Source organism: Erythrolamprus reginae, chromosome 8 (genome assembly GCF_031021105.1).
Source record: "Erythrolamprus reginae isolate rEryReg1 chromosome 8, rEryReg1.hap1, whole genome shotgun sequence".
NCBI lineage: Eukaryota > Metazoa > Chordata > Lepidosauria > Squamata > Dipsadidae > Erythrolamprus > Erythrolamprus reginae.
The window spans coordinates 45,422,427-45,450,044 of NC_091957.1; the positions used below are offsets into that span (position 1 = coordinate 45,422,427).

Consider the following 27,618-nt stretch of genomic DNA (forward strand, 5'->3'; position numbering starts at 1 on the left):
TTGGGTGGGAGGAGGAGGAGGAGGAAGAGGAGGAGGACAGTCGCTGCCCAGAGCGAAGGGAGTGTTTCTTTTCTCTGGGCGCTGGCAGAGTTTTATTCCCTCTCCAAGCACCCAGAGAAAGGAAAATGCTTCGTTCACTCTGGACTGCCAAAGCCTCCTTAAGCGCCACTGAAAGGCTCCTCTGGCAGCCCAGAAAAGCCCGAGATGGCTGGGATTAAAGGGGGAATGGCAGGAAACTAGCTGGTCACATGATCAAAATTCAGGCAGTTGGAAACTGACTCGTACTCATGACGGTTGCTGTGTCCCAAGGTCAGGTGATTCCCCCTTGGCGACCTTCTCACCAGCAAAGTCACTGGGGAAGCCAGATTCACATAACAACCAGGTTACTAACTTAACAATTACAGTGATTCACTTAACAGCTGGGGCAAGAAAGATTGGGAAACGGGGCAAGGTTCGCTTAAGAAATATTTCACTTAGAAATATTGGCTCAGTTAGAATAGAATAGAAGTCTTTATTGGCCAAGTGTGATTGAACACGCCCACAGTGTGATAGTAAAAATTTTGGTAGCCTTCACTGGTTGCAACACTTAATGACTGTCATAGGATGCAAATGAGCAATCAGGAAACAATCAATATTATTATAAATCGTAAGAATACAAGCATCAAGTTACATTCCTGTAACTGGAAGGGGATGGGTGATAGGAACAATGAGAAGACTAATAGCAATAGTAATGCAGCCTTAGTGAATAGTTTGACAGTGCTGAAGGAATTATTTGTTTAGCAGAGTGATGGCATTTGACAGTAGGAGTTGAAACAGTTTATGTCCAGGATGGGAGGGGTCAGTAAATATTTTCACAGCTCTCTTTTTGACGGGTGCATTATACAAGTCCTCAATGGAAGGCAGGTTGGCAGAAATTGTTTCTTTCTGCAGTTCTGATTATCCTCTGAATACTGTGTGCTTATCTTGTTGGTTTTGGTTGTAAATCGAGGACTACTACCTGTAATCTACTCTATTGGGATGTAGGATGCTAGGCTTCTCTGCCCTCTGGAATGGCGTCTTCCCAAATATCCCCATCGCTCTCCCTGCATTAAGTTTAGAAATTTGCTAAAATGCTGACTGTCTTCTGAGATTTTGGTTAGGATGGTGGTTGCGCTTCTGCATATACAGTGATCCCCCGATTATCGCGAGGGTTCCGTTCCAAGACCCCTCGCGATAATCGATTTCTCGCGATGTAGCGGTGCGAAAGTAAAAACACCATCTGCGCATGCGCGCCCCTTTTTCCATGGCCGCGCATGCGCAGATGGTGTTTTTACTTCCGCACCTGGGAAGACCCAGCAGCTGAGGAGCCGCCTGCCTGCCCGCTTGTCCGCCGCTTTTCCGCTTGTCCGCCGCTCTGGGAGTTGAAGACCCAGGGAAGGTTCCTTCGGCCGCCCACCAGCTGATCTGCTCGGCAGCGCAGTAGCAGCGAGGAGCCGAAGATGGGGTTTCCCCGTTGCCCACGCAAAGGGGAAACCCCATCTTCGGCTCCTCGCTGCTACTGCGCTGCCGAGCAGATCAGCTGGTGGCCAGCCGAAGGAACCTTCCCTGGGTGCCACCCGCCGCTCGAGAGCAAGAGGGGGAGAGATAGAGAAAGAGAGAGAAGGAAAGAAAGAGATGAGAGAGGGAGGAAGAGAGTGTGAGAGAGGAAGAAGCAAGATAGAGAAAGAGAGAGAGAAAGAAAGATGAGAAAGGAAGGGAGTGACGTCATCGGGTGGAAAAATCGCGATATAGCGTTTCGCAAAGATTGAGATCGCGAAACTCGGGGGATCACTGTATATTTTTTAAAAAAACTCTCTGATGCTCTGTTTTCTCCCAACATTTATATGATCCGTGTTCTTAACTACTCTTGCTTCTTGGCTTTTAAAGTTGCAAGCTGGCCTGAGTTTTTCCCCCCTCTCTGATTTTATTGTTTTAATTAGGTAAAACAAGAACCAAAAAAAATGGAAAACACCAAAAAGGAAAAGAAATACATTATTGTAAATGAAATACAGTTAGGCCAGAGCAAAGGTGGAAGGACAAATATGGCAACTATTAAAAACAAATTTAAAAAGAAAAACACGCACTCACTCCAAATATATATATACTGTATATATATAGAAAAGAAAAGGGGGGTGTTATACTGGCTCTCCTCTGTTTCTCTTAGCCGCACAGAAATTTTATGTGGAGGGCCTCTAATTTGTATAAATAAATACATTGCTTAATCTTGTTTCTTTTACATGTGATTTTAATTAACTGCACTTTTTATCATGCAGCAGGCAGTAAGTGTGTCTTTCTATTTCTCCTAATAATATCAGTAAAAGAATCGTTTCGTTTTTCACATTGGGAAAGGCTATCGAAGTGCTATTCTCCTAATGGGGAAATGAGGAAGAGGAACATATGAAAAAGAGGAATATATATGAAGTTATAAAGATAAGAAATCTATCTCTCTATCTCTATCTCCACCGAGAGAGAGAGAGAGCTGGAGAGAGAGACAGAGAAAGAGATGCGCCAAATACCACTTAGGCATCATCACAAAATCTCCAGAACTGTAAAGCCGACAAATTTGAAACTTGGAATGTATGCACCTCTTGGCTTCTAGGTGCTTGCTAAGAAAGGATTTTTCAAAATGACCATCAGATCATTCATATTTTTATACAGTATTATAGCACACTCTGATGCTAAGGAGTTAGACATTCTACTCCCCCTCCCCACCTGAAAAGAATTCTGTTCCAACTGCCAGTTGCCTTATATTAACACGCTCAGATGCTACCCCTTTGCTAAACTGGAGCATGGCCAGCACGTGACCCATCTGACCTGCATGCTGGGAGTTTAGATATTCTACTCCCCCTCCCCACCTGAAAAGAACTCTGTACCAAATGCCAGTTGCCTTATATTAACTGCTCTTATGCTAGGAAGTTACACATTCTACATATATTTTCAAGCTTTAAGTGTCAATGTATCAGGCCTGATTGTAACTATTCATTAATTTTCAAGCTTCATCTGTTAATTTATCAAGGCCGATCACATAGTTTTGTAGAGAAGCACGTGTATCCAGCTATTAGTCAGTATATATGCTCAGATTTGCTGACGCTAGCCAGGTAGCGCATCTACAGGTGTGTGTGTGGGGGGGGGGTGTTTACAAATATTATTTTATTATTTTTCTTTTTACGTTTTTTATTTCTTTTATATCCTTCTAAGCCACCCTATATGTAGCAATATAAAAGGCCATTTCATCCTCCAGATGCTTCAGGGAACCTTCCCTGAAGCCCCGGAGGCATAAAAAATCCCCTGATGGACAAACCGGAAGTTCAGAAAAATGTACTTCCAATTTGCCATGTGCTGTTTTTTGCACTCCAGAGGGTTCAGGAAAGCTTCCTGAAGCCCCGGAGTGCAAAAAATAGCACAATAGGCAAACAGGAAGTGCATTTTTCTGAACTTCCGGTTTGCCCATTGTGCTGTTTTTTTTGCACTCTGGAGCTTCAGGAAGCTTCCCTGAACTCTCCAGAGTGCAAAAAACATCACAACAGGCAAACTGGAAGTGTGTTTTCCCAAACTTCCGTTTTGCCCATTTGGGCTTTTTTTTTTCACCTATCAGGCTTCAAAAAAGACCTGTGCTCAGGGGTTGGCAGCAGGCAGAACAGGGTGGAACGCAGTTCCACCGGCGGAAATGAAGATGCATGTGCAGCTACAGCTGATCGGCAGCTGTCACTTCCTGGATTACCGGTCTCGGCTTGGCTCTCCTTTTTTTCCGTACTGCTGCTGCTGCATCTGTGCTCCTTGCTTTTTTCCTCTTTCCTCCTTCCTGGCCTCGGACGAGCTTCCCTCTCTCCTGCCCGGCTCCCCTCCAGCCTCATGCAGCCACCTTCCAACTGAGGTGCAAGCAGAAGGCGTGGGTGGAAGCGGTGCTGGCAGAATTTATGCTTCTGGTATCACCCGTTCGCCTAGCAACCCAGCCTGTGGTGGAGGGGCGACCTAGGAAACACGCAGGGAACGCGAAGCAAATTGTCACCCCAGCGAGCGACACTGGTAAGGTTGTAAGTCGAGGACTTAACAGTTCACTTGAACGATGATCGTTCAAGCCACTCCCACCCAGTCACATGACCATTAAGCCACACCCCCAAAATAAGCCATACCCACAGTGTGGCAGTAAAAATTTTGGCTGCCCATTACTGGGGAGGAGGGAAAAGGGGTGGGCACCTACATGCCTGCTAGCACACCCACACACACCCATTTTGGCATGTGAACCAAAAAAGTTTCGCCATCACTGCTCTAGATCAGTGTTTCGCAACCTTGGCAACTTGAAGATATTTGGACTTCAACTCCCAGAATTCCCCAGCCAGCAGATGCTGGCTGGGGAATTCTGGGAGTTGAAGTCCAGATATCTTCAAGTTACCAAGGTTGGGAAACACTGCTCTAGATGATGAAGCACAGAATCAGAATGGGATAGAGCTGGAAGGGACTTTGGAGGTCTTCTAGTCTACTCTCCAGCAGGAGACCCAATATTATTCCAGTTTCTTCTGAAATGCCTCCTATAATTTTATTTATCAGTGTAGTTTATATAGGGTACATCTTGGGACTGCAAAGGCAGCTGTAATAAATTGAGAGTGATGCTTGGAAGAATTCCAAGGTCTTTTAACAGGACTAGAGGAGCGGTGAAGCGACCTTGGCTACAAAGATCTTGTGGGTTTGGAGTTGAAAGTTCTTGGTTGAATTGAGCAGCTTTCCTGGACAATGACCTTGCCAGACATAACAACGTTTCAAGGGGACCTCTTACCCAAAATAGATAACATCAACAGCGCTGATCAGAGCACTGATGATATTACCTAGTTTGGTCATGAAACGTCTTTTAAGAAAACATCTAAGCTCAGAAAGCACCATTTCAACCCTGAGCTACAAATGTTCTCCTCCTACTGGAGGAAATGTTCTCCCCAGCGTAGCGAAATCTGGAAGAGCCCTCCAAAGCATGTATAAGTTCAAAGCTCCTTGAGAACATTCACACCGATTTGCCAATTGCGAATTGTAGGATATTTTTCTGCATTGGCTAGGCTTTTCGCCTTCCAATCATCTACACCACGTTTTTCCTTTGAGCAGAACAGAGACCAAAGTTAGCGGCCTGACACATCAGATGTTGCTTTTTAACTATCAGAGCTTACATTTTGATCACATCTCTCTCTCTTTCTCTCACTTTCTCTCTCTTTTTTTCTCTCTCTCTCCCATGACTCCCTCCCTCCATCTCTCTCTCTCCCTCTCTCTCTCTCTCTTTCTCTCTCTCTTTCTCTTTCTTTCTTTCTCTCTCTCTCACTATCTCTCTCCCACAACTCCCTCCCTCCCTCTCTTTCTCTGTTTCTGTCTCTCTCTTTCTTTCTCTCTCTCTCTTTCACTCTCTCTTTCTCTTTCTCTCTCTCTTTCTCCCTCTTTCTCTCTCTTTTTCTCTCTCTCACTCTCTCTTTCTCTCTCTCTCTCTCCCTCTCTCCCACTACTCTCTCTCTCTTTCTCTCTCTCTCTCTCTCTTTCACTCTCTCTCTCCCACAACTCCCTCCCTCTCTCTCTCTCTTTCTCTCTCTCTCTCTCTTTCACTCTCTCTCTCCCACAACTCCCTCCCTCTCTCTTTCTCTCTCTCTCTCTCTCTCTCCCTCCCTCTCTCTCTTTTGCCTAAAACACTGAATCCATCTCTGTTTACTTTTCTAACTGAACTATTATTTACATTTCACAGTTTGTTTGTCTTTTAAAAAAACATCGTTTGTTTCGTTTATTATTATTATTATTTTAACCTTTTCGGGCTGGCTGTTTTTAGGAAACCTGCCATGTTTCTGACTGCCACAAACTTCCTTTGTGTAACCTTCAGCTGCATCGGAGCTGAAATTCCTTTGTTTACGGCTTCGTTCCATTTGAAGTTAGCGCCTCCCAGTGAAAACTTCCAAGTTTTTCAACCCAATTCTAATAAAAAACCCGAAACCCAGTTTAATTGGAGTATATTACTCAGAGCAAGACGTCTCTCATGGGACTGAAACAATGATGGACTTCCTTCGACTTGATTCTTGCTGTACTTGTCAGTTGCGTTTTCTTCTCAATTTAGACACTGTTGAGGTTACCACCACCCACGTCAGACTCTAAAGATGAGACTTGCATGGTCTAAAAACACCACGGGGCCAAGAAAAAGCTGAACTTTGTGTAGTCCCTCCTAGCACACCCAGAACAGCCCTGCAAAACGTGGTTTGGTATTTCCTTGCTGCACTGTTATAGATTTGGTGGCTTCCCATCCCAGATTGACAAGCAGATCGGGCTCCACCCAAAAACAATTGGAGTGTGAAGAACTAGTTTGTTGTCTTTTTCTGTTTTGTTTTGAAAAAGCAGCATAGACGCACAGATGTTCCAGGAAGAAAGGAAGAGGGAAAAAGTCTGAAATCTGGACTTTGCATCTCTTTCATCACACGCTATTTGCTTGATTGGAGAGGCATTGCGTTGCTGGATAATCCGGAATGTTGTTTGGACTGTCCCCGACTGCTCTTCTACCTTTGCCACGTTGACTTGGCAAGGTTGGGCTCTCACCTGGCTGGTGGATTCATCTGTTCCTGAGATCATTCTATTGGCAACGTTGCCAGTCTCGGGAAGGACATGGCCTCCGTTTCTTACGTCCTACGAGCCTGCGTTTTGTTCTTCCTTCATGGTACGTATGGTGGTCCGAGAACTGGACGGTCTTTCCTGGAATTGAGAAACCAGGAGAAAAGATGTTCTCATTTCTGTTACTCTCGAGATTAGTTCTCAGCGGTATGGTGAGTACAGCAAAACTGAAAGGACTCAACTGGGTTGGTTTGACCCACAAAGTAGGTCCTCAACTAACGGCGAGGTTTTGTTTCCTGGACACCTGCTAAAACATTGCATGGGATTCTTTTCCATCGCTTTCACTCCCTTTGCTTCGTTCTGGAGGACCTCCTGGTTTGGGGACCATGGGAAAAGTTTAGGTGTCCTCCAAAGGACAAAGCAGTGAGGCGTGGCCAGGGAAGGGCTACCAAAATTTTTCCTACCCCACTGTGGGCGTGGCCTATGCAGGACGCCCTGCATTTTATTTAGAAACATAGAAACATAGAAGACTGACGGCAGAAAAAGACCTCATGGTCCATCTAGTCTGCCCTTATACTATTTCCTGTATTTTATCTTACGATGGATATATGTTTATCCCAGGCATGTTTAAATTCAGTTACTGTGGATTTACCAACCACATCTGCTGGAAGTTTGTTCCAAGGATCTACTACTCTTTCAGTGAAATAATATTTTCTCACGTTGCTTTTGATCTTTCCCCCAACTAACTTCAGATTGTGTCCCCTTGTTCTTATTTCAACATCTTTCAGTGCAAATTGGGTGCTCTGGGGTGGAGCTCCATTTTCGCTGCCCCACTGCGTTCCTCCCCATCCGGGGAGCAGCCCACCCCTGGGTTATGGAAAACGTAGTCCCTTCCTCTGCGATATTCATTTATTGTTATTATGAATAGAATAGAATGGAATTCTTTATTGGCCAACTGTGATTGGACACACAAGGGATTTGTCTTTGGTGCATATGCTCTCGGTGCACATAAAATGAAAGATACATTTGTCAGGAATCATGTGGTACAACACTTAATGATTGTCATAGGGTGCAAATTAGCAATCAGGAAATAATCAACCTTAATATAAATCGTAAGGATTAATAGTAATAGTAATGCAACCAGTGATGGACTCCTACGGGTACGGTCAGGTACGCAGAACTGGTAGAAAAACTTTGATCAGGTATGCAAAATAGAATAGAGAATGGAATGGAATTTTGTTTGTTTGTTTGTTTGTTTGTTTGTTTTGTCAAATATGAATTGGTGGTGTACAAAGATATAATAATATTCATATACATGATACTAGTAAGAGAGAAACATTAGGACAGGGGATGGAAGGCACACTGGTGCACTTATGCACGCCCCTTACTGACCTCTTTGGAATCGGGAGAGGTCAACAGTGGATACTCTAAGGGGAAGGTTTTGGGGGTTAGGTGATGATACTACAGAGTCGAGTCGTGAGTTCCATGCCTCAACTACTTTACTAAAGTTGTATTTCAAGTTTGGAGCGGTTTCCGTTAAGTTTGCATCTGTTGAGTACTCGTGTATTGTTGTGGTTGAAGCTGAAGTAGTCATTGACAGGAAGGATGTGGTAGCAGATGATTTTATGGGCTATGCTTAGGTCATGTTTAAGGCGGGGTAGTTCTAAGCTTTCTAAACCTAGGATTGTGTAAGTCTAGTTGCGTAGGATATTCCGTTGCGAGTGGAGGGGTGGAGGGCTCTTCTAGTAAAGTATCTCTGGACATTTTCGAAAGTGTTTTTGTCCAAAATGCGGTGTGAGTTCCAGACAGATGAGCTGTATTCGAGGATTGGTCTGGCGAATGTTTTGTACGCTCTGGTTAGTATACACCGTCATCTCAATGGATGCATCATTCTCAAACTTCGTTGATGACATTGAGTTGGCTCAGAAGGTGTATGTCTCTTATTGTCCCCAGCGAAATTTGAAAGTTGTGATCCTTACAGGAAATGCAGGAGGAGGAAATGGATGTGTGGTTTCCCCATCCCATGTTTTGACAAAAGGGAATACTGTAATGAAAAAGGCATGATTGTGAATTACAGTGGTACCTCTACTTAATAGAATAGAATAGAATAGAATTTTTATTGGCCAAGTGTGATTGGACACACAAGGAATTTGTCTTGGTGCATATGCTCTCAGTGTGCATAAAAGAAAAATATACATTTGTCAAGAATCATGTGGTACAACACTTAATGATTGTCATAGGGGTCAAATAAGCAATGAAGAAGCAATATTAATAAAAATCTTAGGATATACGCAACAAGTTACAGTCATACAGTCAACATGGGAGGAAATGGGTGAAAGGAATGATGAGAAAAACTAGTAGAATAGAAGTGCAGATTTAGTAGAAAGTCTGACAGTGTTGAGGGAATTATTTGTTTAGTAGAGTGATGGCGTTCGGGAAAAAACTGTTCTTGTGTCTAGTTGTCTTGGTGTGCAATGCTCTGTAGCGATGTTTGGAGGCCTCTACTTAAGAACTTTTCTAGATAACAACCAGGTGTTCAAGATTTTTTTGCCTCTTCTTAAGAACCATTTTCTACTTAAGAACCCAAGCCCGGAAAAATTTCCCAGGAAATTTGAGAGCAGCATAAAGGCCCGGCCAGTTTCCTGCCATTCCCCCTGGGTTTCTCTCTCTGGCGCAGTGTATGGGAGGCACATGCTCCTCCTCGCCACCTCAGAGTCCCTCTTTTTTTTTTTAAGCCTTAAAATTTTACGATTTTTTTTTGATTCCGAGCTTTTATTTCTTTCCTAATGGGTTTTCACGCATTATTTGTTTTTACATTGATTCCTACGGGAAAAATCGCTTCTACTTACAAACGTTTCTACTTAAGAACCTAATCACGGAACGAATTAAGTTCTTAAGTAGAGGTACCACTGTACTTGGGTGGATGGCAGTTTGACTTCCCAGTCCATTGAAAGGAGGCTTCCTTGAATGAGAACATTCTTTCCTTTCATCCTAGGCTGCGTCACAGGTTATCCTAAGGAAGCACGCTCCACGTCAAAGGACACAAGAAACTGTACGACTAACCCACCGGTGAGTTTCTGAACTTTGCCCAAAATGTGTGTTCTGCTAATATGTTAGTTAGAACGGTTCTCCAAAACAAGTAAGGTTTTGGCAACTTCTGAGGCCCAAGCAAGGCCCCATCCTACCTGGTCAGAATCCAGCTGCACTTTTTAGTCATTCAGGAACACACCAATGAAAATTGGGAGCCTAATCCCCGTTTTAAGCCACATCTCTCTGTTTAATAATAATTTAATAATAATAATTTATTAGATTTGTATGCCGCCCCTCTCCGAAGACTCGAGGCGGCTCACACAAACAATGTACAAATCCAATATTTATTTATTGATTGATTGATTGATTGATTGATTTTATCCAATACACAATGAGGGTTTTAGTGGGTATACACATAGTAAAATACATGATGAAGGTTATAGAGGAGATACTCATAGTAAAATATATTTAAGAAAGAATAGAAGAGAAGATATAGGAATAGAACATATCAATGAAAGAATAGAAGAAGAGATATAGGAATAGAAGAAAGGTATAGGAGATATAGGAGAGCAATAGGACAGGGGACGGAAGGCACTCTAGTGCACTTGTACTCGCCCCTTACTGACCTCTTAGGAATCTGGATAGGTCAACTGTGGATAATCTAAGGGTAAAGTGTTGGGGGTTTGGGGATCACACTATGGAGTCAGGTAAAACAATTTTAAAACCCTTATAATAAAATAATCACACAACCCAATCAAAGCATACATAAACCACGATAGTTAGGGGATATGTCAATTTCCCCATGCCTGGCGACAATGGTGAGTTTTCAACAATTTGCGAAAGGCGAGTAGGGTGGGGGCAGTTCTGATCTCTGGGGGGAGTTGATTTCAGAGGGCTGGGGCCGCCACAGAGAAGGCTCTTCGCCTGGGCCCCGACGGACAACATTGCTTCGTCAACGGGACCAAGAAAAGGCCAACTCTGTGGGACCTAATGCAGGTTATGTTTGCAGGTTATGTCATTAAAAAGATGTGCTGAACTGGTAAAATAAAGTTTACATGCCTCCTTTCTGCAAATCATCACAATCCAGGGATGAGCTTTCCAAAATCACCTGGGTGCTGGTGATAGACACAACGGTAAATGTACAGAGGCTGACCTCTCTATCCTTCTCTTCTTCTCTTCTCTCTGCCGTGTTTTGCGATGCTGGAAGTACTTGCCACCCACGGCGATTGTGACCAGCGAACGTCTGAAGGCCCTACGCGAGCGCATGAAAACCCACAACCTGTCAGCCTATATTGTGCCTAACACAGATGCTCACCTGGTAAGTCAAAGGAGACAGGAACAGGTCCACCTGACCTCCAGCAGAGGTGGGTTCCTCCTGGATCGGACCGGTTCTATGGAACCGGTAGTAACTTGGTCACTGGAGCCAGCTGTGGCAAGTTGACCAATATGAGGTGGCCATAGCCACGAGGGAAAAAAGGCTGACCATCATTGCACTAGGCAATGATGCAGAACCTATAGCATGGGTGCCACAGGTGGCACATGGAGCCATATCTGCTGACACACGTGCTGTTGCCCTTAGTTCAGCTCCAACAGCTGATTTTTGGCTTGCACAGAGGCTCTGGGAGGGCGTTTTTGGCTTCCAGAAAGCCTCCAGGGGGGATGCAGAGGGTGTTTTTACCCTCCCCCGGATCCAGGGAAGCCTTTGGAGCCTGGGGAGGGCGAAACACAAGCTCACTGGGGCCACCAGAAGTTGGGAAACAGGCTGTTTCTGGTTACAAGAGGGCCTCCGGTGGTTGGGAGAAGCTGTTTTTGCCCTCCCGAGGCATTGAATAATGGCTATGGGCACTCAGGCATGCGGGATAGTGCACACGCCTGCTCTTTCGGCACCGGAGGAAATCGCCATCACTGGGCTAGAGAGACCTGGGATCCTGTCCACATGGGACAGCAGGGGGGTCCACCTCTTGTTTCTGACCACCTTCCCATCTTTCAGAGTGAATACGTCGCAGAACGGGACAGGAGACTGACTTGGATGTCGGGGTTTTCAGGATCGGAGGGTGAGTCTCTTCCAGAAATGCGGCAACCTTCAAAACCCAAAATGTCTTAGTTGAACCTCAGGTGGTCAGGAATGAAATTAGCAGCTGTTCCGAATGCCCCTTGGTGATCAATTACAGGCAGTCCCCAACTTACAACAGTTTCATTTAGTGACCCGTTCAAAATGTACAACGGCACAGGGGGGAAAGTGAATTACGGCTGTTTTTTCACATTTACGGCTGTCGCGGCATCTTCACAGCTGTCATGTGACCAAAATTCAGGCTATTGACTCATAGTTATAACGGTTATAGTGTCCCATGGTCATGTGATCCCTTTTTGCGACCTTCTGACAAGCAAAGTCAATGGGGAAGCCAGATTCACTTAACAACCGTGACAAGAAAAGTCGTAAAATGAGGCGAAACTGACTTCATGTAGGAACAGAATTTTGGGCTCAATTGTGGTCGTAACTCGAGGACTGCCTGTAGGAACTGTGAACTAAGCAAAAAAGGAAGTATGATCTATATATCCCATCTAAACATTCTTGCCATTGTAACTTCCTTGAAAATAGTATTGTTACACCCTAATTCAGGGCAAGGCTGAGCAAGATTTTTGAGCAATTTCATTTTTGTGTGTTTGTGTTTTTGCTGTATTGAATATACAAAAGCCAGTTTGCTGGCCTTATAATGATTCATCAGTCCCAGGATAAATGCAACGTCAGATTGCTCCATCCCATGGATGAATTACAATTGTTTTTAAGAAAAAGAAAGAAGGAAGGAAGGAAGGAAGGAAGGAAGGAAGGAAGGATGGGAGGAAGAAAGGAAGAAAGAAAGAAAGAAAGGAAGGAAGGAAGGAAGGAAGGAAGAAAAAAGAAGGAAGGAAGGAAGAACGGGAGGAAGAAAGAAAGAAAGAAAGAAAAAGAAAGAAAGAAAAAAGAAGGAAGGAAGGACGGGAGGAAGAAAGAAAGAAGGGAGGGAGGAAGGGAGGGAGGGAGGAAGGAGAGAGAGAAAGAAAGAAAGTCAGAGAAAGAAAGAGAGAGAGACAAAGAGACAGAGAAAGAAAGAGAGAGAAAAGAAAGAGAAAGAGAAAAAAGAAAGAAAGAGCGAGAGAGAGAGAGACAGAGACAGAGAGACAGAGACAGAGACAAAGAGACAGAGAAAGAAAGAGAGAGAAAAAAAGAGAGAAAGACAGAGAGAAAGAAAGAAAGAAAGAAAGAAAGAAAGAAAGAAAGAAAGAAAGAAAGAAAGAAAGAAAGAAAGTTCGGAGAGGGGCGGCATACAAATCTAATAAATTATTATTATTATTATTATTATTATTATTATTATTATTATTTATGCCAAATAATAAAAACGAAAGGCTTTTTTCTTACTGAATGAAAGTTCTTCTTGCCTCAGCAGAACTGCAGTGCAACAGCTATATTTAATGTATTCAAGATGCTGGGATGTGTTTAGCTGCATTCCCATCTGTGCACTTTCTAAAAATCAACAAAAAGGGAGTTAAACCTCCCACGTGTAATTTCCCACGTCTGTCATCCAATCACCAAACCGACGAGTGTATGTAAACTAAAAATGTCTCTGTAGCTTTCCCCGAGTCGAGTCTGACATTAGCAGATTTCAGAAAAGGCACCCTTGAGATTTAAGACACACGCATAGCATTAATTGGCAAAATATTTTCGCCTTCCTTAGGAGCTGGATTTCGGGGAGACTTGCACCCACTCTCGATTTAGGCCTAAAAATCTTAATTTCTAATCAAGATTCACATTGCTATGAAGCTCATGCAGCGTGTCCCAACCCGAAAATGACATCTGGGCATACAGCAGCGAGGACCAAACTTAAGAAAGATGTTGTTTTGCAAATAGATTCGGTCTTCGGTGCCTCTGATTTTCAGAATTTCATCCTTAGGGACGGGTGTGATCACCCTACAGAAAGCTGCTCTCTTCACCGACAGCCGTTACTGGATCCAGGCTGAACGTCAGATGGACTGCAATTGGGAGTTGCAGAAAAAAGGTTTGTGCTTGTCTCAGTTTTACTTTATCACGATGGTGTTGCAGTGTAGCTTGCATGTTAGAATAGGAATACAGTGTTCCCTCGATTTTCGCGGGTTCGAACTTTGCGGAAAGTCTATACCACGGTTTTTCAAAAATATTAATTAAAAAATACTTTGTGGGTTTTTTCCCTATACTACGGTTTTTCCCACCCGATGACGTCATATGTCATCACCAAACTTTCGTCTGCCTTTAATAAATATTTTTTTAATAAACTTTAATAAATAAACATGGTGAGTAATAATCTGAATGGTTGCTAAGGGAATGGGAAATTGCAATTTAGGGGTTTAAAGTGTTAAAAGAAGGCTTGTGATACTGTTCATAACCAAAAATAGTGTATTTAGTTCCGCATCTCTACTTCGCAGAAATTCAACTTTCGCGGGCAGTCTCGGAATGCATCCCCCACGAAAAGCGAGGGAACACTGTACAGTGTTGCGTTTCAAGACCGCCCGCGAAAGTCGAATTTCCACAAAGTAGCAGTGCGGAAGTAAAAACACCATTTTTGGCTATGGACAGCCAAAAACTACCCCCACACACCCTTTTTCAAGGCAGCGCAAGGAGCCGGGCTTGAAGTTGGGGGCGGGGAGCGACGAAAGTGCGGAGGCCGGCAAAGATTGTTTTGAATGTCGGCTGCCCCCCCCAGCGCCTCCGGCCCCCTCGCCGCTACCCCCCACCCGCCCGATCCACCCCTCTCACCGGCTTTCTTGGGACACGGGTCCTCCTGCAGCAGCGCTGGCGGCTACGGCTTCTCATCCTCCTCATTCGGCCTCTCGCCGCTCTGAGCGCTTTGAGAATGCCCGGCTGGGGAATTCTGGGAGTTGAAGTCCAAATATCTTCAAGTTGCCAAGGTTGGGAAACACTGCCCTAAATCACTTCACTCCAGTGAAGGGCTGCAAAAAAATTGATTAGGATTCCCTGGAGCCAGTGGAGGGTAAAAACAACCAACCCCACCCCACCCAGAGGCTCTCTGGAAGCCAAAAACGCCCTCCCCGAGCCTCTGTGCAAGCCAAAAATCAGCTGGCCGGCACACAGAAGAACAATGGAGCTGAGCTAGGGCAATGGCTCAGGTGACAGCAGATATGGCTCCGCGTGCCACCTGCGTCACCCATGCCATAGGTTTGCCATCACTGATCTAGTCCTTCTGCTAATCCAGGGAAAGAGACATGGTTCACCGATGTCTTATCTTTTTCAGTGTCGATCCCCTCTATTGGACAATGGATACTGAACGAAGTTCCTCCTGGGGAAACGGTTGGATTGGATCCCTTCCTCTTTTCTATCGGTAGGAAGCATCTTTGGAGTTTCTTGGGCAGGCTCAAGAAGGAGAGGGCTGGTCCCTCAAGGGAAGATGAGGCTACCTCAAATGCCCTGCATTAGCAGCTTTCGATGAAACAGCTGCCGTGTGGCCTAGGGGTGGAGCTCTTGCCTCATAATCAGGAGGTTGTGAGTTCGACCCTAGGTAGAGGCAGACGTAGGGTCTCCTGATTGGGAAGGGGGCTGGACTAGTTGACCTGCAAGATCCCCCTTCCAATTCTGTTAAACTGATCTGAAATGTCAGTGATTTCCCCCATTATAGCCTCTTGGAGGATGACAGCCGCTCTGCTCTTAAGGTTTGAAGATCTCTCTTTCCCTAGATGCTTGGTACAGCTATCAGCAGATCCTAGAAGGTGAAAATAGGACCATAGATTTCCCAAAAGTTAACCTGGTGGACCTGGTGTGGGGCAGCGAGCGGCTTCCTCCGCCTACCAGCACAATCTATCGACTCACAGATGACTTCATTGGTAGGTTTGGAGCAGTAGTGAAATCCATTTTTTTCTACTACGGGTTCTGTGGGCGTGGCATGGTGGGCGTGGCATGGCTTGGTGGGTGTGGCTTGAGGGGCATGGCAAGGGAAGGATACAGCAAAATTGTTGGGAGAGTTTTGCACACGCGGAAGGTAACCCACCAAGTAACCACAGCTAACCACTATACCTAATTGAAGTCTTCAACGAAAAACGCTTTCTTGTAAAAATATATTTTACTTTTCTCTTTATCAAAAGGCTTCTCTAAATAAACTATCACTTTTATATTTAACCACTCATCTCTCCCATTCTTATTTTATTTTCTTCCTTTAGGAAGTACCTGGCAAGATAAAGTTGCCCACGCTCGGTCGCAAATGGAACAACACAGCAAGAAGCCCACAGCAATCTTGCTCTCTGGCCTCGAGGAGACGGCATGTACGTCGGTTAATATTTAACAGGCATCTCTCTCTCTCCTTCCCTCCCTATCTATCTATCTGTCTGTATGTATATCTGTCTCTGCTGCACGAATCCCAGCGACCAGTTAGGTCCCACAGAGTGGGCCTTCTCCGGGTCCCGTCAACCAAACAATGTCGCTTGGCGGGACCCAGAGGAAAAGCCTTCTCTGTGGCGGCCCCGACCCTCTGGAACCAACTCCCCCCAGAGATTAGAATTTCCCCCACCCTCCTTGCCTTTCGTAAGCTGTTTAAAACCCACCTCTGCCGCCAGGCATGGGAGAACTGAGATACTCTTTCCCCCTAGGCCTTTACAATTTTATGCATGGTATGTCTGTATGTATGATTGGTTTTTATATAATAGTTTTTAACTGTTTTTAGTATTGGATTATACTGTTTTGTTACTGTTGTTAGCCGCCCCGAGTCTGTGGAGAGGGGCGGCATACAAATCCAATAAACAATAATAATAATAGTAATAGTAATAGTAATAGTAATAGTAATAGTAATAATAATAATATGTATGTGTCTGTCTGACTGAATTTCTATCTATCTATCTATCTATCTATCTATCTATCTATCTATCTATCTATCTATCTATCTGTTCTGCCGGGCTCTCTGCTAGGAGCCTCCCAAAAATTCAAGGGTATAAATTTCAGACACACACACATGTTTGAAAATTCAAAACAATGTTCTTTATCACAGAATTCAAAATAAACTAAGCACTCTTTTTGTATTGCAAAGAGCACTCATCCCAAAACAGCCAGGTAGTCTGTACAATTTCCCTTAAGCAGTCATTAAGTACTTAGCCAGCAGCTGTGAAGAAACGTCACACCCCTTCTTCTTCCAATGAAATGAGACACACACACACGTTGCTCTGCTTTGGTTTCAAAGGCATGAAAAAGCAACGAAGTCCAGCACACAAGATTCCTGACGAACTCCAATTAGATAATCTTCCACAACGGCCAAACCCACATGCTGCTATTTATAGCAGCAGCCCTAATTACTGGAGCCCCACCCAAACACAGGTGGCCTCCCTTATTTCCTGTAATATATTCTTACTTGGTCTCTTCTATGCATAATTCTGCCCTTGCGTGGGTCCAAAACATCATTATCTGAATCAAAGGAAGATAAGGGAGATTGACTGCCTGGGCTGTGTGCCAAGCCCTCCTCTGCCGAGTCACTCCCACCTTCTTCTTCGTCCGAGGAAACTAAACTCTGAACTGATTCTGTCGGCAATAACACAGGCCTGTGACATGTTGAATTTTCCCCTGCATCCACCTCCCCATTCCCTGGGGCAGGAGCTGGGCCAGAGCCAACCACAACACCATCCATCCATCCATCCCTATCTGTCTATCCAAGAAGAGTAGTAGATCCCTGGAACAAACTTCCAGCAGACGTGGTTGGTAAATCTACAGAAACTGAATTTAAACATGCCTGGGATAAACATAGATCCATCCTAAGATAAAACACAGGAAATAGTATAAGGGCAGACTAGATGGACCATGAGGTCTTTTTCTGCCGTCAATCTTCAATGTTTCTATGTTTCTCTCTGCCTTTTCCAGTTACAGTTTCGGAGGCTCGGGTTTGTAAGTGGAAAATTATTCTTGAGAAGAGGCAAAAAAAATATTGAACACCCGGTTCTTATCTAGAAAAGTGTGTAAGTAGAGGCGTTCGTAAGTAGGGATACTACTGTATTATAAACGTCCTTTTGTTCCCTCCATAGGGCTCTTCAATCTTCGAGGACACGACTTTCCTTACACCCCCGTCTTCTACGCTTACACTCTTCTCACCAAGACAGATATCAGGTACTGTCATTGTCCCAATAAACATCCAATAAATCTGCTTCTCCACCTCTCCTTGGCCCGCAATGATGGTTTCGACCTGCCAGGTACTTCATCTTCCCCAGCAACAATTCAGACCACAGTCCCATCATAAGTGGGAGCTTCTCCCAAAACGGTGGCCAGGGTCCAACCAAGCAGTCAGGCCCCACCCCACTTTCCTTTCCTTTCCCCTCCCATTCTGTTTTTCCTTTGTTTTTCCATCTCCGCCCCCATAGATCAGTGTGCTCAAACAGCATTGGGCTGTTTTTAGGAGTTGCCTTCTTCATCGTCTCTTTATTTGCTAAAGAGTTTGGGGGTGGGGGGTTGGTCCCGTGGGTCCACTTAAGTCTTCCCAAGATCCCTCTTTGGCGGAGAGTCCTATGGGTGGCGTATGTTGGAGTTTGCTGAGGTCTCTCGATAACCACCTCTGAAGTTCTTCAGAAAAATAGAAGAAATAATAAAGCCCTTGGTGCAAGTCTGAAAGCCTTGTAAGATCCAGGAAAACCTCGTGGGGCTGTTATCTAGTTTTAGAATGGAATGGAATGGAATGGAATGGAATAGAATAGAAAAGAATAGAATAGAATAGAATAGAATAGAATAGAATAGAATATTTGCCAAGGGTGATTGGACATACAAGGAATTTGTCTTTGGTGCATATGCTCTCAGTGTACATAAAAGAAAATATAGATTTGTCAAGAATCATGAGTTAAAACACTAAATGTTTGTCACAGGGGTCAAATAAGCAATGAAGAAACAATCTTTTTAATAAAAATCTAAGCAACAAGTTACAGTCATACAGTCCAAACAAATTCATTATACGTTCATTGACCAGGGGGCACAATCTATTAGCCCCAGCGAGGAGAGTGGGGGTAATACAAATATCCAGGGGGAGCTGATTCCAGAGGGCCGGGGCCGCCACAGAGAAGGCCCTTCCCCTAGGTCCCGCCAAGTGACATTGTCTAATTGACAGGACATGGTGCAGGCCAACTCTGTGGGACCCAGTAAAGGCTGTCAAAATGTTTACTACCACACTGTGGCTTATGCATTTTCTTTCAACATCTTTCAGTGCAAATTGGGTGCTTTGGGGTGGAGCTCCAAATTTTGCTATTGGTACTGCGTATCTGACCGTACCCGTAGGAGCCCATCTCTGGTGGGACCTAACTGCATAATGTCATAATGAAGAGACTCCTGTCCATGGCAGCAATGTGGCCTGTCCCACATTTAGAGACAGCAAAAGGGTTGGTCCATGTGCTTCCAGTGCCTGTTGGCTGGGTTCCACAAAGGAATCTAATAGCCAGCTGGATCTTTGGAACCAGCTGGTGTTCTGTCGGGCTCTTTGGTAGACTCCTCCTGAAAATTCCCAGGTACAAATTTCAGACACACACACACGTTTGAAAATTCAAAACACTGTTCTTTATAATGAAAATTCACTTAAAATAAGCCCTCTTTTGGTATAGCAAAGAGCACTGGTCTCCAAACAAACTGGTAATTGGTACAAGTCCCTTATCAGTTCTGAGATACTTAGCTTGCAGCTGTGAGGCAATTCACAGTCCTTCTTCTTTCACAAAGTGAAACACACTTTGCTCTGGTTTAGTTTCAAAGTGGGGAAAAATCAGCACACAAAAGGTCAAAGTCAACAAAGCAGTCACGAAACACAAGGATCAGATAATCCTCCTCAATGGCCAAACCCACAGGCTGCTATTTATAGCAGCCTCACTAATTCCCACAGCCCCACCCAACCACAGGTGGCCTCATTTTCTTTGATAATAATCTCTCAGTTGTTGCTGCCTATGCATCGCTCTCCGCATGCGTGGCTGTATCATTAACTCTTGTTCTGAATCCAAGGAGGAGCTAGATAATTGATCTCCTTCTGAGCTGTCTGCCACACTCTCCTCCTCCCTGTCACTCATGTCTTCTTGGTCAGAGGAGCCTTCATTAGCAGATTCCACCGGGGGGGGGCAAAACAGGCCTGCAGCATGTGGATGTTTCCCCCACATCCACAGTCCTTGGGGCAGGAGCTGGGCCAGAGCTAACCACAACAGCTGGTATACTTTGAACCAGCCTAGAACTTTGAACTGATCTGGCATGATAAGGCTTATATTTTCAAGAAGGAAATGAATTTACAGGGTGTGCGAAATCACGGTGGGAATGGGAAAAGAGCCATGTGTAGTTGAAAGCAAGCACATTTGAATTCACAGGCACGAGAAGGAAGAAGGGAGGCTTTGAGTTGTGAAAAGCCCGCAGTGGGTCTGCCTAATAAGGCGTTGTGTTAAAATAACTTCACTTGTTTAGGATAGCGCAGATGCGGAGGTTTTAAAATAAATGAACGATCCGCCATCGTTAGTGTTATATTTGTATATATTTTCAATGAACAGCAAAACAAATGTGGGGGAAGAGATGCCTGTGTCAAGCTGATGTCCTCCAGATGTCTTGCACTACAGGTTCCAAGAGCCTTTGTCGGTATGGGAATTGTAGTTCAGCCTATCTGGAAGAGGGCGAGTGGAAGAAAGCTGACTTACCGTATTTTTGGGAGTATTTAAATTGTTTTTAACTATTGGGTTTGTACTGTTTTCTTGTGAGCCGCTCCGAGTCTTCGGAGAGGGGCGGCATACAAATCTAATAAATAATAATAATAATGAGGAGGAGGAGGAGGAGGAGAAGAAGGAGGAGGAGGAAGAGGAGGAGAAGGAGGAGGAGGAGGAGGAGGAGGAGGAGGAGAAGAAGAAGAAGAAGAAGAAGAAAGAGGAGGAGGAGGAGGAGGAGGAGGAGGAGGAGAAGAAGAAGAAGAAGAAGAAGAAGAAGGAAGAGGAGGAGGAGGAGGAGAAGAAGAAGGAAGAGGAGAAGGAGGAGGAGAAGGAGGAGGAGGAGAAGGAGAGGAAGGAGAAGAAGGAGAAGAAGAAGAAGAAGAAGAAGAAGAAGAAGAAGAAGAAGAAGGAAGAGGAGGAGGAGGAGGAGAAGGAGGAGGAGGAGGAGGAGGAGAAGAAGGAAGAGGAGAAGGAGGAGGAGAAGGAGGAGGAGGAGAAGGAGAAGAAGGAGAAGAAGAAGCAGCCCTAAAAGAGGCTGATAATTTGGGTACATCTTATACTCTGGGTATAGCTTGTTTTTCCCCCCACCCGCCCTAAGTAGCTGCTAACGATCTTTCTAGCTCTTAACTTGCAGGCTCTTCCATTGTTTCTCTCTGCGAATAACGTTTTCCAAGCCCAAGTCTTTGCAGGGGTTTTTCATTGCTATAACTTGCTCCGAATAAGTTTCTTTCCAGTTATAACCAGGTGCTAACAATGTTCCCAGCTCTTACCGGCTTGCACTGTTACTCTCTGCAAAGAATGTTTTCCAAACCCTGTCTTTGTAGGGGGGGGGGGGTTATACTCTACTTGCTGCGAATGTTTCTTTCCAGCCCTACCCAGGTGCTAACAATATTCCCAGCTCTTACCAGCTTGCAAGCTCTTTCATTATTACTCTCTGCAAATAATGTTTTCCAAGCCCCTAAGTCTTTCCAGGTTTTTTTTTCATTGCTCTAACTTGCTCTGAATAAGTTTCTTCGCAGCTCTAACCATTGCTAGCAATGTTCCCAGCTCTTCCCAGCTTGCAAGCTCTTTCATTATTACTCTCTGCAACGAATGTTTTTTTAAAGCCCTAAGCAGGGGATAAAATAATGTGCTGAAGCTAACCAGACTAAGGATGCTAGCCAGATGAATACTGGTAAGCAGATTCTTTTCCCTATTTTCCTCCCCCAAAATACTTATACTCTGGTGTGTCTTATACTCCAAAAAATACGGTAAGCCTTTTTTTTTCATCGCATGGAGAAAAGTTGTGGAAATGCCTTTGAACCCATTTGTCTTCTGGATTGAAAGCTGCAAGAAGTGGGCTGAAATCTTGGCATGGCCATTTGTCTTCTTCTTAGTCGATGATCAGTAGGTTAAAAGCTGCAAGAAGTGGGCTGAAATCTTGGCAATGCCAAAATTCAGTGGGCCAATGTTATATCGATCATCAACTTTTAACCACACCTAATTAGCAAAGGGGTTATGGGGCTAAAAGGAGGCCAGGAAATGCTACTCTCCAGCCCATGAAACAATAGTGGGATAAATTGAAGACTGGTGTGATTGGAGCTCTCCTATGAATGCTGAACCATAACTCCAAGCAGCCTAGCCAGCATGGCCAGGAGGGAATGAAGCTGGGAGATGTAGCTGCCCAACATTTCGAAAGCCACAATTTCCTGAATACACTCATTTCCTTTTTTTTAAAAAAAAAACATTTTTATTAAGTTATAAAATATTATAAAATGCAAAAGCAAGTAAGAGGACAACGAGGGGAAACCTAAGTGCTAAAGCCCACTGCAACAATATCACCAAAAAAGCTTCTAGAGTTGTTAACCTGATCCTACGTAGCTTCTGCTCCGGCAATCTCACACTACTCACAAGAGCCTGCAAAACTTTTGCCAGACCCATCCATCCTTGAATACAGCTCATCTGTCTGGAACCCATACCACATCTCGGACATCAACACCCTTGAAAACGTCCAAAGATATTTCACCAGAAGAGCCCTTCACTCCTCCACTCGAAACAGAATATCCTACGAAAATAGACTAACAATCCTGGGTCTAGAAAGCTTAGAATTACTGCGCCTAAAACACGATCTAAGTATTGCCCACAAGATCATATGCTGCAACGTCCTACTGGTCAATGACTACTTCAGCTTCAAACGCAACAACACAAGAGCACGCAACAGATTCAAACTTAATATTAACTGCTCCAAACTTGACTGTAAAAAATATGACTTTAACAATCGAGTTGTCGAAGCGTGGAACTCATGTCCGGACTCAATAGTGTCAACCCCTAACCCCCAACATTTCTCCCTTAGACTATCCACGATTGACCTCTCCAGGTTTCTAAGAGGTCAGTAAGGGGCGTACATAAGTGCACTAGTGTGCCTTTCGTCCCCTGTCCAATTGCCTTTCCTTTATCTCATATATCATATATATTTTCTTCCTTTCATATATCTTCTCCTCTATTTTTACATATTATCTTTAGATATATTACTTCATGTCTATTCTCTTCCATATGTATTGTTTATTGGACAAATGAATAAAATAAATAAAATGAAAGGGAAAGGGGAAAAAAAGAGTGTGGAAGGATAGGGAAAGAAAAAGAAACATTGACTTCTGACACTTTCTGCTACAGTAGAAAAGGACATTACGAAGGGAAAGAAATAGACTGGTTAGTTTACTATCAAATACAAAGTAGATATAAATAAGACTTGGTAGAATTTGGAATCAACCAAAAGATCAATACACTAGATAAGATTTTATTAGGACCAGAAAGGAAATTTATTACTAAGATGTATTACCTGTTAGATCAGTGTTTCCCAACCTTGGCAACTTGGAGATATCTGGACTTCAACTCCCAGAATTCCCCAGCCAGCATTTGCTGGCTGGGGAATTCTGCGAGTTGAAGTCCAAATATCTTAAAGTTGCCAAGGTTGGGAAACAGTGTGTTAGATCAGTGATTTTCAACCTTTTTTGAGCCGCGGTACATTTTTTTACATTTACAAAATCCTGGGCCACACCACCAACCAAAATGACACAAAATGACACCCTAAGACACTCTCCTCTCTTTTTCCATCCCTGTCTCCTCCCCACCCTTATGTGTGTGTGTGTATACACACTCTTGAACCATTTCCAAAAACAGGTGAGGGCTGGGTTTTTTCTCTTATTCTTTGGGTGCTTTTTATCATATGCTTTAAATCAAGAGTCACTTCTCTCTCTCTTGTTTCTCTCTCTTTCCTCATTCTCTGTCTCAATCATTTTCTCATTTCTCTTTTTTCCTCCCCTTTTTGCTCATTTCTCTCTCTCTCTCTCTCCTTTCCTCTCCTTTTCTCTCTCCCTCTCTCTCTTGCTTTCTTTCTCTCGCTTTCTCACTCTTGCTTTCTTTCGTTTTCTCTCTTTTCTTTCTCTCTCTTGATTTCTTTCTCTCTCACACTCTCTTTCTCTCTCTCTTTCTTTCTCTCTCTCTCTCACTCTCTCTCTCTCTCAGCAAAAAGTTGCGAGACCGGAACCTGAGCTTCCTTCTTCGCGGCACACCTGACCATGTCTCGCGGCACACTAGTGTGCCACGGCACACTGGTTGAAAAACACTGTGTTAGATAACATAACCTGTTAGATTATGAAAATTTAGAAGAAGTAGTAAAAGAAAACATGATCACCTGGATAACCAACTTTGGTTATAATATTCAATTAGAAGAATGGGAAAAGATTTGGAAGATTAACTACAAATTAACAATTTCTGTCCCGTACAGAGAGAACCAATATAAGATGTTTTACTGGTGATATTATGCCCAGGCAAGATTAGCAAAAATTTATCCAAATCTGAAAAGCAATTGTTGGAAATGTAATTCAAAGTATGGTTGTGTCCAGAGACAAGGAAATTCTGGATTATGGTCCAAAATATGGTTAAAGAGATTGTAAACATTGAATTAGAATTTAAACCTGAAACATTCTTACTAGAGATAATCAGAGGACAATAAGAAAAGGCGAGTTATTATCTTATAGTGCAGGTATTAAAGGCTGCCCGATTGATTTTTGCACAGAATTGGGAAAAAGAAAACGCACCGACTATGAATTTGGTAATTTTAAAAATATTAGAATGCGCAGAATGGAGCAAAATCACTTTTGAGCTACAAAACAAACAGGAAGGAGACAAACTTTGTGTGGGACAAACTTTATAATTGGATTGATGAAAATGGAGTAACCGAAGAATTCGATATGTAATTGTAAATATGTTTGTAATTGTAAATATGTTTTCATGTATAACTATTATGCTGCATGCTATTTTCTTTCTTGTAGTTACTGCATTTTGTTTTTGCCTTTTAAAAAACAAATTTAAAAGAAAGAAAAGGGCATTATCAAAAGATCACAACTTTTTGTTTTACTGTAACAGTATGAATCAGTTTATTTCTGCAAATCTAATCAATTTAATCTGCAAAAAAACAAAGTCTAAAGTTCATGCTTTACTTCCTCAATCATGAAGTTCAGAAGTGGTTTCCATGCGGAAACAAAAGTACTTATGTTCTTTTCTTTGAGCAGAGTAGTCAATTTCAGCCAACTCCATCAGCTTCTGCAACCATTCTTCCATGGGTGGATTAAATTCATTTCTGGTGATGGGCGAACTCAACGGTGTTCGGGTTCGGCAAGTTCGGACAAACTTCACGCAAAGTTCGTCCGAACCCGAACGGTCCATGGCACCAAAGCTCCACCCCCGGAATTCCATTGTTTTTTATTTTAACGGATTTTTTATTTTTATTTATTTTTATTTTTACGAAAAAGGACGCCGCAGCGGCGCCGCAAGTAAAGGAAGGTCCTTTCACGTAATATTTTTTTTTAACGTGAAAAGACCTCCCTTTGCTTGTAGCGCCGCTGCGGCGTCCTTTTTCATAAAAATAAATATATATATTTTTTACATGAAAAGACCTCCCTTTGAAGGAGCTGGGGAATCCCTCCCACGAAGAGATTCTGGGGTCGGAGCTTTGACATCACGTATACCGGCAGGCTGCTAAGGACGTCAAGGTGATCACTTCCTGGATTCCATGGAATCCAGAAAGTGATCACCTTGGTGTCCTTAGCAACCTGCCGGTATACATGACGTCAAAGCTTCGACCCCGGAATCTCTTCATGGGATTCCCTAGCTTTTGTGCCTCCCTCCCAGCCTACCAACCGGCCGACAGCTCCCCGGTGTTTACCTTCCTCCACCACCACCGGCACCCGGCTCCTCCTCCTCTTCTCAGCAGAGGACAGCCGGGCAGTGGCTTTCGCATTGTTCGGCATGAACGCCGAACCGAAGCATGAATTTTAAAACAAATTCGGGTTCAGGCCTAGCATGCCGAACACCACAAAATTCGGTACGGACCCGAATTGTGCAGGTTCGGTTCTCCCAACACTACTCATTTCCAATGGGACATCTCAGTTTCCTTTGCTTTCCCCCAGTCTGTTTGTGAACCAGAGTCGGCTGAGCCCCGAAGCACTCCAGATGTTGACATCAGGATGTCCAGAGTCTCCGTGTGTGAAGGTGGAAGATTATGGCCAGATAGGCGCCAGCCTGCGAACGTATGCCCACCAAGATGGGGTGATCATCTGGATTGGAACAGAATACACAACTCTGGGGCTTTACAAGGAGATCCCTCAAGTAAGAGAGAACAGAAAAGAAAGATAAGCCAATTCTTCTTCTTCTCCCTCAGCCTATCCTAATCTCACATTTCTCCCACGATTATAAAGAGAGCACCTCTTAACCGCTCTCCATCTATGAGCTATCACTTCTAACCAGTGAAGGGCTGCAAAAAACCTTTCTACCACACTGCGGGCGTGGCTTATTTTGAAGGTGTGGCTTGCCAGTCATGTGACCAGGTGGGAGGGGCTTGACATCACACAAGTCAAGGGTTTGGGTTAGGGTGCCTGGCCTCTCCTCGCCTCAAAGAGATACAATTCTATTCTATATTATATTCTATATTATATTCTATTCCTAACTCTATTCTTTTCTATATTATATTCTACTCTATTCTGTTCTGCTCTACTCTGTTCCGTTCCGTTCCACCCTGTTCTAAATTCCCACATTCCCGTTTGCAGGAAAACCTCTTAGAAGACGATTACTCCCCTGTCATGCTCACCAAAGCTGTCAAAAACTCCAAGGAGCAGAAGATGATGGAAGCCGCTCATGTATGTAATCCCCAGCAGGGACTCTCACCCCGTGTGATGCAACGACCTTGAGAGCCAAGGTCCAAAAGGACCTTCAGGAACCAACGAAAAGGAACTTTCCCACAGCGGGAAAGATTTTGAGTGTTGCATTGAGAAGCTTTGTGAAGCAATCTGGTCTAAAAACTGAAGGACCATTGGATTGGATAGTATCATTGGATGTTATATTTTTGGTTGTAAGCTGCCCAGAGTCTCTAGGGAGTTGGGTGGCATAAAAATTGAATGAATGAATGAATGAATGAATGAATGAATGAATGAATGAATGAATGAATGAATGAATGAATATGAGAGCAAGCAAGCTAGCTAGCTGGCTGGCTGGCTGGCTGGCTGGCTGGCTGGCTGGCTGGCTGGCTGGCTGGCTGGCTGGCTGGCTGGCTGGCTGGCTGGATGGATGGATGGATGGATGGATGGATGGATGGATGGATGGATGGATGGATGGACGGACGGACGGACGGACGGACGGATGGATGGATGGATAGACAGACAGACTAATGAATGAATGAATGAATGAATGAATGAATGAATGAGGAAGGAAGGAAGGAAGGAAGGAAGGAAGGAAGGAAGGAAGGAAGATAAGAGGGGTAGAGGGGAGGAGGTTAGAAGAACACAGTGTATAGCTACCTCAACTTATGACCACAATGGAAGCAAAATCTCTGCGAGGAGGACAGTCTATAAATCAAATAAACAAACAAATAAATAAATAAATAAATAAATAAATAAATAAATAAATAAATAGGTAGGTAGGTAGGTAGGTAGGTAGGTAAACAAACAAACAAACAAACAAGTAAGTAAGTAAGTAAGTACATAAGTAAGTTCCATCAATTTTGGGGATTTTTTCTTCTTCTTTCTTTAAATGGGTTTGCCTTAAATTACAGATACTTTGGATAGATGCGTTAACGATTCTTTTTTCTACAAGATGGTTTTTCACCACGCGCAAGCGAATATAGGCACAGAGCTTTTCCTTTCCCTGTTCTGCTTTTATGAAATCACATTGAGAAAGGAGAGTTAAAACATGTCAGTTCCAGTTTCCACCAGAGATAAAAATAGGTTCGGGAAGGCTGTGAGGCTGGAAATGGGTCCTTGGCACCGCACTATAGTAGCTGCGTACATACCGCTGTGTTTAACGTGGTTATTAAATTAACCTATTTGG

At 43.8% G+C, this 27,618-nt stretch overlaps 1 protein-coding gene across 2 annotated transcripts in view; it reads left to right on the top strand.

Moving 5' to 3' along the window:
- Positions 1 to 6,373: 6,373 nt before the first annotated feature.
- Positions 6,374 to 27,618, top strand: part of XPNPEP2 (X-prolyl aminopeptidase 2) — a 42,967-nt gene continuing 21,722 nt past the window's right edge. Inside the window, exons 1-11 of one of the 2 annotated variants that reach the window (XM_070759837.1) lie at positions 6,374 to 6,685; positions 9,575 to 9,648; positions 10,817 to 10,927; positions 11,600 to 11,663; positions 13,539 to 13,643; positions 14,874 to 14,960; positions 15,313 to 15,459; positions 15,793 to 15,894; positions 17,635 to 17,716; positions 25,707 to 25,905; positions 26,343 to 26,432. In XM_070759837.1, the coding sequence (XP_070615938.1) occupies positions 6,634 to 6,685; positions 9,575 to 9,648; positions 10,817 to 10,927; positions 11,600 to 11,663; positions 13,539 to 13,643; positions 14,874 to 14,960; positions 15,313 to 15,459; positions 15,793 to 15,894; positions 17,635 to 17,716; positions 25,707 to 25,905; positions 26,343 to 26,432 (1,113 nt within the window). In that variant the 5' untranslated portion in view covers positions 6,374 to 6,633. The remainder of the gene's footprint in view (positions 6,686 to 9,574; positions 9,649 to 10,816; positions 10,928 to 11,599; positions 11,664 to 13,538; positions 13,644 to 14,873; positions 14,961 to 15,312; positions 15,460 to 15,792; positions 15,895 to 17,634; positions 17,717 to 25,706; positions 25,906 to 26,342; positions 26,433 to 27,618) is intronic. The other variant, XM_070759835.1, reaches the window with a different exon arrangement.